This window comes from Platichthys flesus, chromosome 1, assembly GCF_949316205.1.
Source record: "Platichthys flesus chromosome 1, fPlaFle2.1, whole genome shotgun sequence".
Taxonomy (NCBI): domain Eukaryota; kingdom Metazoa; phylum Chordata; class Actinopteri; order Pleuronectiformes; family Pleuronectidae; genus Platichthys; species Platichthys flesus.
Window position 1 is genome coordinate 18895527 of NC_084945.1, and position 10558 is coordinate 18906084.

General features: G+C 43.1%; 1 protein-coding gene across 6 annotated transcripts; it reads right to left on the reverse strand.

Annotated features, from left to right (window-relative positions):
* Positions 1 to 269: 269 nt before the first annotated feature.
* On the reverse strand, positions 270 to 9906 carry LOC133953828 (tropomyosin alpha-1 chain-like). Of its 6 annotated transcripts, XM_062387949.1 has the most exons (10): positions 9677 to 9904; positions 9344 to 9469; positions 6930 to 7063; positions 5601 to 5718; positions 5332 to 5402; positions 5134 to 5209; positions 4973 to 5035; positions 4705 to 4774; positions 4142 to 4220; positions 2698 to 3729 (listed from the first exon to the last, which is right to left on the reverse strand). In XM_062387949.1, the coding sequence occupies exons 1-10, from the start codon at positions 9788 to 9790 to the stop codon at positions 3726 to 3728; spliced, it is 855 nt and encodes a 284-aa protein (XP_062243933.1). In that variant the 5' UTR covers positions 9791 to 9904; the 3' UTR covers positions 2698 to 3725. The 6 variants fall into 6 exon arrangements, with proteins under 6 accessions (XP_062243941.1, XP_062243959.1, XP_062243951.1 ...); XM_062387957.1 differs by lacking the exons at positions 2698 to 3729; positions 4142 to 4220 and adding an exon at positions 270 to 865; XM_062387967.1 differs by lacking the exons at positions 2698 to 3729; positions 4142 to 4220 and adding an exon at positions 2326 to 2668 and having other exon boundaries at positions 9677 to 9906.
* Between the last annotated feature and the right edge of the window lie 652 nt (positions 9907 to 10558).

Sequence of the window (10558 nt, forward strand, 5' to 3'; positions counted from 1 at the left end):
CTGTTGGGCAATGGAGGAGGTCTGCACTCTGAGTGTCATTCTTAAATTTGACTGCCATGAAATGATGCAACAAAGTGGGAAGTTGCACAGTACCTCACAATGCTACATTTAAATTACCAGTGGGATTTCAGTTGTAGAAGTTTAGTGTATTTTCATTGTTAACATAAATTTAAAGTAGTCAATTTCCTATTGAAATAACCAGTTGCTACAATTTTCTACTTGTCAGCACTTATTTCACAATATTGAAAACATTTGTAAAGATGCCAGAATTAAAGTACAATATACTTCACTTTATTTATTTATGATCTTCACATTTCCAAGATAAAATGCAAATCAAACATCAGTTTCTCAAAATGAACAGAAGTGAGTACAGTGTGCAGACATTTCTCTCACTCCGCTGGAACAAAACAATACATTCAAGCAACTACGCTACTGACAATAAAAGTCCTTTATGTAACCTTGGCATAACTTAAGGCTTTGATCATGATGGTTATGTGCAGGATTTCCCCCCCAAAAAGTGCAAATTCTTTGACCATACATATAAACCTATTTGAGATATACAGTGATTGTAACCGACCTTTGAATACAGTGTGTGAGGGAAACAGAATAGTTTGAGGGGCGCTATAGAAGCTTCTGTGCTACCTTGTGTTTAGTGTAGTTCTTCGGGACGACAAGTTCAGAGACATGGAAACAACTCCTCACATTCTCGGCAGCAGTCGTATGTGGGAGCCAGCCATATTCACAGCAGAGGGAGCATCGTGTGGAGGGCGAGCAAAGCTGGGTCAAATGTTAATCATCTCCATTAGAGTCTGATCCAGCGTCTGTTTTACCTTCAGGCCTTCTTCTTGAGCACGTGCAAGTTTATCTGTTAATATAGCATTGCATGAGTTAAACATCAGAGAACAAACAGCGCAGAGATGCACAAACTATAGCAGACTAAGCTCTAGTCCAGGTTGATAGACGTGTTAGACTTTGATTTTAGTTTGAGGAGTTGACACTCTATATTTTCCCCAACAATATAAGTTAACATTCAATAAGCAAATACATTCCCTCAACTCAGATACCCTGAGCCAATCCCAGAAACTCAACTTCAATTTTGAAATGTTATCTTTGGAGAATATTGAATATCATAATCAAGCTGAAGACAGGGCTGTAGTCATGATTGCATGGGTTGAGTTTAGGACTAAATGTGGCGACGCCAGCGAGCTAGTTTTGGCAAGCAACTTGAGCTGCGCTGCATCATGTGACATACCTCAATCTCCACAACCATCTATAATAGACACCCACCTTATCAGGTGGTCTATTTAACCAGAGAGACATTTCCCATCAACCCCTCTTGCCCTGCTGCAGTATTACTACCTGTTGCTTCAGCCCCTCCACCACCCCAGCATCCACCTGTAGGCTCCAACGGGGGGTTACAAGCATTTGCTCATCACTCCCATCTTTCCTGTGTTATCATATGGGGGAGTGATTAAGTTGGAGCCTAGACGCCAAACACTAAATCTGTTGTAATAAATATATTAGATGATCGAACGTGAGTTGTCTGACTGAAATATCATCTAAGGCTAGTTTTTAAGTTTTTCCAAATGTACGGAATTGAATGATGCTTATGATCTTCAGTATTAAGAACAAAAACCCCAACCACACAGTTTTGGATCAATTAAAAAAAATTACAATATGAAAAACAATTTGAGCACCAATCTGACCACTAATAATGATTAACTAGTAGAAACAGATGTGACAATCTCTACACAGGCCAATGGTCAGCTCTTCATCCCTCACCGCTACATACAGAATCAAACTCCCTCTGCAATAGCTGGTTTGGGTCTAAAAATGTATTTCAGAAGCCAGATTTTTATATTGAACCTATCGCCTGTGTTAGTTTTTCCATTTTATTAAATTCAAGAGGTTCTGTTTTAGGTGATATGCTTATATATTTAAAGATCTACCAGGGAGAGTTTGAGTGACAGCCTATCAAGCTTTCTCTGAAATGATCGAGACCATCACAGGGTTCAGAACCACATCAGTAAAATCCAGTGGTATTAAAGCAGAGCCTGATTAAAACCCTGACATTGCCCTGATCAAACACGACTATAGTGATAAAACTGTACTCCCTCTTATCAAATCAAACTTAAAACCAAACCAAGATGATGGGTTTAGTTCCCTCTGTAAAGCTGTACACCTTTTCTTACTTTTGGTAGATGCTTGACCATTTGCAGTGAAAATCTGTCCTTGTTTTTGAAGGTGAGTTCAGGAATGCAGAAGGAATTCTAGTCCATGAAACATTTTGGTCTGCATTTTGGTCAGCCACCCCCCCCCCCCCCCCCCCCCCAACAACAGCAGTAAAGATCTCTACCGGATTCATGTGCTACAGCCCTGACAACGACTAGGAATAATAGTTATCAAATTCATTCTGTAACTGAGGGTGTCAGGTTAACCTCTAAATCTGCTGATTGATCATGCATAATGTGAAAATCTTCCCCTTCCTACTTGTTGACAGAAATGTTTGGTTTAGTGCAAGTTGTGTGTCAGAGACACAATTGCCCATGTTCTTTTTTTCAGAAAACTTAAAGCAGATGAGAGCCCACTCCAGTTTAGTCCTCGTTTAAGGCTACTCTCAGTTCATTGGTCAGAAGGCGGTTTTTCTCGAGCTGCTTGTATAGATGGTCTTGTCAGTCAGAAAGCAGAAAAGAGAAAAGGGAAAGAGACAGAAGGTGGGTTAGTACAGACCACAAAGAGTTAGTGCTGCAGTGAAGTTCATTATTAAACAAGTGTTAGTTTGCATTTAAAGATCATAAACAACATTAAGAAATTATCCTGTTATTTCCTACAGGACTAACAAGCTGTCAATAAGCTGATGTTCATATTACCCAAACATTCTTGTAATTTTTAAGAATAGAACTTGTATGCAGTAAAGTCTATAGTAACCTAGCCAATGGTAGCAGACATGATTTCCGCGATTGTGGAAAACATTTCCATAGTAACAGCGAGCTCAACCAATCAGACATTGCTATTACACTTGAGGTGTGACAGTGTAGTACAACTTTGAATACACTGTTGATATCATACAGACTTCTACAGGGGATATAACATTGTTCAATCTCATAGCATGTGGTAAGGTTACATTGGATGGCAAAAACATTATGGTTGATAATCAAAATCTCCATTTAGAAAATAAATGGGAGTTTTACGGCCGGAATCACCCTGTTGAGCTCTACAGTCTAGAACAAGCCAACAAGTTGGTGACCAATGAATATTCCACATTCAAGTTTAATGATTTTGTTGCAGGGAATTAAGCTGAGCTTGACATCAACTGTCTTCTTTTTTGCAAGGATCACTTACCACCTAAAAATTGCAATTATACCAAGTTACAGTCATCTGTGAGAGAAAAAGGAGCAGCGAATGGGAGAGGAGCTTCAGAGTTTATTCAAAAGCTACTCGACAAAATAAATAAATACAGAAGACGCATCCAAAAAGAAAAAAGGTGGGACAAATGGAAATAAAGAAACAGGGCAGGAGAAAAGGGGAAGGACTGACATAGATGTAAGAATGTTTATTTTACAGAAAGTAATAGGGCTCAAGAGGTCTGTATGAGAGGTGGACAAATGGATGATATCAGCAACTGCCCACTGTGCAGTAGTGGTGGTGGTGGTGGTGGGGCAGTAAAGAAAAAGGATGAGAGATGAAGACGTTCAACCAGCTTCTGGAGTAAAGGGTGTAAACATTTAGCTGTGAAAAAAAAGGAGAAGAACAAAAGTGTTGGAAAGAGTAACAGGAGGATTGGAAGATAACAGTCATGCAAATCCAAAGCAGCAAAAGGGATGCAGAAGTAAGAAGTAAGACCAAAAAAGATTGTGAATCTGGTGAGGATGAATTGCAATGTTGCTAGAAACTATAAGGAAAGATCAAGCCGTAGCGCCAAATTACTAACATCTTTATAAACACATTTAGTCCACAGCTAAAACAATATCATAAAAGCAGTTAGGTTAGGGAGGATTCACGATTTTTTTTAAATTCATCCAATCTACGTTTAACGGTAAAACTCACAGCACCCAAACATGCCACAAGAGGGGGCTATTGTACGTTGGCAAAGCTAGAGGGATCGCTAACTAAGGCACAAAGCAAGCATGTGGTGAATTACATGGAAGTCATGTCGTTCAGGGCGTGGTCCAGCTCCTCGCTGATGGCCTTGTACTTCAGTTTCTGGGCATACAGCTCATCTATTGTGAGGTGATCATTATGAGGAGGCAGCGAGGGATTTGAAATTAAATAGAAAAGACAGACAAAAAGAATAACAGAGTTGTCAAGAGAACAGACGTCAAAAGGGCAACACAAATGGAGAAACTGACAAAAAAAAAAAAAGGAAAGAGCAGGACAGAAATAGGAAGGGCTCATGGAACAGCTGGTGATATTGTGTCAGATTCTTGAGGAGTCACTGAGAAACAGCCTCACATGGTCTGTGACCCTGTGAGGGCCGCTCGCAACTCGTTGGCCTTGAACAGTCACTACAGCAAAATGTCAAACAGCACTGTCGTGAGAAATGATTGTGCCGACATGAATAATATCACGCTGGCCTCTGAGGATGACGGACTTCGTTCTTCTCTAAGCATATATTTAACCCAGGGACTCTTTAACATCCTGCTGATCAATTAAATGACCTCTAACTAATGCTTCTGTGAAAAAGCAAGTGGAAAAGATTCATACCCTCAAGGTCATCAATGGTCTTCTCAAGCTTGGCGACAGATCTCTCAGCAAACTCAGCACGGGTCTCGGCCTGAGTAGGAGGGATACAGTCAAACATTAGCAATTCCCATTAAGAGCTTTACATTGACTAACCACAGCCTTAAACACTTAAATCTCTAATAAAATAAAAACACACAGTCAGCATACTTCAGGCGACTGCCAATTGCCCTTTCTTTTTTTAAAAGGCATTATAGAATTATCAATAGAAAAAAATGCAGGATGAACTCACCTCCTTCAGCTTGTCTGTGAGAACCTTGATCTCCTCCTCGTACTTGTCCTCCTTCTGCGAGTACTGTGGTAACACACAAAGGGCAGTTGAATATTATCTTAATGTTCTGGCGTTTATACTGTGGAGCATTGGCTGGGAGTCTTCTCTGTCGGCCATCTTACCTTCTCTGCCTGAGCCTCCAGAGACTTCAGGTTGTTAGTCACGGTTTTCAGCTCCTCGTCCAGCTCAGCACACTTGCTATTCATTTTAAGTGTGGTCGCAAAAGGCAGCAGATAGAAAGGGGAATGTGAGAAAATTAAAAGCAACATTGTTGTGACTTTGGAGATACAGATGGGGGGGGGGTGGAAGGAAACGTTTACCTCTCAGACATCTCAGCGCGCTCCTCTGTACGTTCCAAGTCGCTCTCAATGATCACCAACTTACGGGCCACCTTAAGTCACAACATGCAACGTTTAGTCGCACACTACTTCTACACATTACTGCACAATCAGAAAGGATTAAATCCATGATGGATTGCGACTCTGCAGCAACAATATTCATCCGCCAACAGACAGCCACAGATGGCAGCTGTGACATTGAAGTGAAAGCATGTAGCACTAAGTCCACAGTGAACAGCTGAGAAACTTGCCTCCTCATATTTGCGGTCAGCCTCCTCAGCAATGTGTTTGGCCTCCTTCAGCTGGATTTCCTGCAGCTCCATCTTCTCCTCATCCTTCATCGCCCTGTTCTCAATAACCTTCATGCCTCTGAGGGAAAGAAAGAAAGCAGGGCAGGTAAGCACAACAGCCGGCCAGCGTGGTGAGGGCTGACTGACAAGAAACAAGTGGTTGGTCTCTGAAAATGTGGATCTTTAAGTTCACAGGGGAACATGTTTCCTTGATCCCTTGTCACATGTTGGCAAAGCTAGTCTATAACACAAGGAGAACTACAGTCTTCCACTTACATCATACACTTTAGGCAACAAGTGTGACCATTATGTCCACCTGTTGAACAAAGACTAATGTACCACCTCTTCTACGATTGGTCATAAGATTTACTTCATTAGTCATGAAGACATTTGGATATCAACAATTCAAACAAGGCAAAAATAAATTATTTAGTCAGGGATTATGCAAAAAATTATTAAAATAACAGCTTTTCTGCTGTTTAAGTACATAAATACAATATAACTTACAGCTACTTGTTGCAGAGCTGAGCCAATAGATAATAAAGTAGCTCAACATGTATTTAATGAAATCTATGATCTTTAAAATACCAGAGTTTAACACAATCCTGTATTTTAGTGCTATTCATTAATTTTCTTATTTGTCTTGAATGAGATTCAGAGCCAACATGACCACAGTGCTTCAAAAAGTTTGCAACAGCATGGGATTAAAATGTTAAAGGAGACCCATCATGCTCATTTCCTGCTCTGTATTTATATTCTGGCACTCGGCTAGAGTAACTCTGCATGACTCAACAGTCTTTATTTAACTCAAAACTAACAGTTGGGCAGCTTTTGACTGAAACAGGCCACAGTAACTCAGGCCTCCGTCAGAGACTTCCACCTTTTGATTCGCAGAAAATCAGTGAAACCATGGCAACCAGCACTGGGTGTTTAGATTCTAAAAGCAAAGCTAAGTAACTAAAAAAAAGTAGCAACTACAAATACATTCATCCATGTTTGAGCCCGGATCTGAAGTTTGAGAGTGGACAAAGATCCGGAGCTAGAGAGAGTCCAGATATCAGTGGTCTGGTGATTGAGCTTTTGTCAAAGAGGGATAGTTATTTATGCATTACTGACATAACAATATGTAGTGTATATGATAGACAATACATGTACAATCATAATGGGTCCATTTAAGTGTGGTGGGTGATGAAAACGTGCGGCTCTGTGAACAACATATGGTTGAATGGCATGTGAGCGGAGTGTGTTGATCCAGTGGGTGGTCTGTCTCTGCAAGTGCCAGATACCCACCTCTCACTCTCATCAGCAGCCTTCTCAGCCTCCTCCAGCTTGGTCAGAGCTGTGGACAGACGCTCCTGAGCACGGTCCAACTCCTCCTCGACCAGCTGGATACGCCTGTTCAGGGAGGCTACATCAGCCTCAGCCTAGGGAAAGAGCACATCCCCACAAGCGTGAGTCAAGTTTGAGTTGCATTCGCAGGCTTAACACATCCCCAAGCCCTCTGAGGTCTGTCTGCAGGGATCACGGGCTGGGTCATGGGCTGGGTCATGGGCTGGGTCATGGGCTGGGTCATGGGCTGGGTCATGGGCTGGGTCAATGGCCACCTGCAGGAAGGGATGCAGGCTCTGATGGACTCACAGGGTGAGGGGATGGGAGGCATTTTAAACCCACCACATCTTTGCATTATCCATTTCATGAAATTGTGAGGCTACTTCCACCTCCCTTCCATCCTTTTCTCTTTTAGACCTTCAACTTCCTGTCTCACAGTGCGTTACTCATCTCAGTCCCATAAACAAATTAGCAACTAAACATGGCTGTAGGCTACTTTACGGAGGGGGAGCAGCAGCAGCTCCTTTGTGATCCCACCAGCTAAATCCCTGCATGAGGAGTTGTGATGCTGCTGTTAGCATGGTGGTTACAGGGCGGGTGGTGTGTTCGGGTGGAGCCCTTCTTCCTTCTTCCCTCATCTCTCCTAACTCCATCCTTCCCTCCTCGGCGCACCCTGCAGCGGGGCCGACCTCCAACATGTCTAACCTGGTACCCGACCACACACACGGCCGCTGTCTGGGCCCGGCAGCCACGCTCTTTTGAGCAGATTTGCGTCTAATGCCACAGGCAGCCTGCGGACTAATTGCCTAAGATGATTAGCATCAGCTTACTGCCTCCCTCGCGCTCCTCTCCTGGTTCACTTCCCGCTGCAGCAGCGCGGCTCGCTCCTCCGCCACATCGGCCTGCTCCTGCAGAGACTTGATTTTCTTCTTCACGGCTTCCAGGGAGCTCCCACCGGCCATGTTTACCTCGTTCTTCCCTGTTGTCTCTCCTGTGTCTGGGCTAAGTCAGTGTGGTCCCCCCGCTCTCTCTGTCTGTCTGTCTGCGGTGTGCGGGCTCGCTCACGCACACTCACGCACACTCACGCACACTCTGGGAGGATGCGGCGCGTCTGATCCCTGCCCCCACCGCCTCTAATCAACCGCTGATGAGGATTGGGACGTGCCATCGGTCCCGGAAGTACCAGATTTGTTTTACACCCACTCAACAACGTTCGTCCAGTGAAGACGAACGTGAACAAAGTGCGCTCGTGTCGTCTGTTCTTTCAAATGAAGTCAGGGACGTGCTTTTGTACTTTCAGTCTGTTTTACAACCGTTTAACTCATGGTGTGTTTGGAGCGCATCCCTTGCTGGTGCAGTGAGCTCACCCTATCACAGCCTCAGCTCAGACATCACTGACACTGACCCAGTCATTAGATACAGACACTAGTCGAGACTAGTAACTGACTCACTCACTCACTAACTGACCAACTAACTCACTAATTAGTTTACGTTAAAGGTCAAGTTCAAAAACCAAATCCTGTATTATTATTATAGTATTATTCTTATTCTTGTTATCATCATCATCATAAATCCGAAACACATTTATTGTATGTACCAACCATGTTGCATCCCTAAAGTGCTTTTTATGGCCTACTTAACAAGACACTATTCTACTTAATATTTAATTTCAAATCTTAAAAAATGATGCAGATTACAGTTGGTCATATTAGATATCAGTCCATCTCTTTAATGTGTGCGTCTGCTTTTGTCCCCTGTCAATCTTTCAATCAGTGAATCAATCAATCGATCAATTGATTAATCAAGTCCACGTTTAAGGTCAACCGAGGTTATCTTACATTATCCCATGGCAGGCTGTGTTGATAATGTTATTAGGTTTGTGCTTTGTTTATGTCGTCTTTGCTGGTTGTGACAGAATCTGTTAGTTGAAATGAGTGTCACGTTAAGAGCCGCCTGTGAACCTGTAACTTCACTGTGGTCAGACATGAGTGCAGAAAGTCAACTGAAACCAGCATCACCACAAATCTGTCAGGGATTGTACAGGTCATAATATGCTTGTAAAACGTCTGAAACTCTCCACTGGTCCTCAGATTCGTCCAAAAGGTTGTGTAATGCACTGGTAAGCCACTGAGCTGTGACCTTCACATATACAGCACAGGAGCAAACTTTTAATATCCATATATTCATCCAATACTGCCCCCAGGCCTCCCCTATATGATTGATAATTGCATAACTTAATTGTAAGAGAATCTGTATGGAGGCTGGTAATCTTAGTTTCCTGGAGGGAGGCCCAACGGATGGCTCTGGGTCATAAAGTTATCGTCTCCCTGCAGGGGCTTCTCCCCCAATCTGTGGGGCCATCGACACAAACTCACATCTGTGGCTTTCTTCTCAGCGACCTCCAGTTTCTCCTGGGCGTCCTTCAGGGCTTCAGAGTACTTGTCCAACTCATCCTCAGTTGACTTCAGCTTCTTCTGCAGTGCCAGCAGGTCATCATCAAGCTGGGACCCAGAAGAACAAGAAGAGATTTACTTCCAACACCATTATCGTGTATCATTTTCAATAATCTGTTTCCCAAACGCACGCGATACACATGAGAAAACAATTCAAATTAATATATATTATATGTATAATGTGTTTTCCAAAGTTAATCAAATCTTATGATGACATATATCACTCCTCATTGAGAGGACACAGTGCATGCCGACCTGTTTGCTCCTGTCCTCAGCTGCCTTCTTGTCTGTCTCGGCCTTCTCAGCTCTGTCCAAGGCATTCTCCTTGTCGAGCTTGAGCATCTGCATCTTCTTCTTGATGGCATCCATGGCTGCTTAGTGTCGGGGGGTGTCCGCGCAAAACTAAAAAGAAACTGAATGAGAGGCTCGGAGCGTCTGAACCACACTGAACGCCGAGCTGGAGTGCGAGCTGGCTCACGATGTAGTGAGTCAAATATGTGTTTTGGCAGGGCAGTCACTGGACACCCAATACTTTATGGGAAGCAAGCACAGCTGCTTGCCAACATGGGAACTTTCTATTCTATGAATCTCCTCGCTGATTCGCTCTTGCGAGACATTTGACCTTTTGTGTGACTATACATGGGTCATAGACGTCAGAGGGCCACTCCTCCCCTCACACCAAGACGTCCCCTCCTTTTTCTCACACCATTCAAGTGACAGGCAGGAACTGTCAAGAGTCAGGGAGGTAGTAGCCCCTCTGGAGGGGGGATCTGAGAGAATGACTTAATATTCACTCAGAAATATACCCCAGAATCCATGTGTGAGCAGGAGACACAGTTTGGCCAGTGTTTATAACAATTTTATACTTTTTCATGTTTAGTACCAAAATACAGGATCTAAGACCTGTAAACACACATTATTTATTCACAACAGCAGCATTTCATCAGATTGTTACCAGACTGAATTGTCATTGCCCCTCATGTATGAAAGATATCTTCATACAACACATATCTAATTGGATAAGCCCCTGTGAAAGTACTTCTCCCTCTGTGGGGGGTGTCATATTAGCCAGTTTGTTTTCCAGGGATCATTTCAGCGCCTCCCTCGCTGCATAGTTCAACATCCGAGCAGGAATCC

Excerpts from the sequence above, each read along its gene's own strand:
- LOC133953828 (XM_062387957.1), bottom strand. The coding sequence starts at position 9,790 with ATGGATGCCATCAAGAAGAAGATGCAGATGCTCAAGCTCGACAAGGAG. Across the intron at positions 5,403-5,600 it reads CTGACCGCAAATATGAGGAG|GTGGCCCGTAAGTTGGTGAT; the intron begins GCAAGTTTCTCA and ends TTGTGACTTAAG. Across the intron at positions 4,775-4,972 it reads TCACAGACAAGCTGAAGGAG|GCCGAGACCCGTGCTGAGTT; the intron begins GTGAGTTCATCC and ends CCTCCTACTCAG.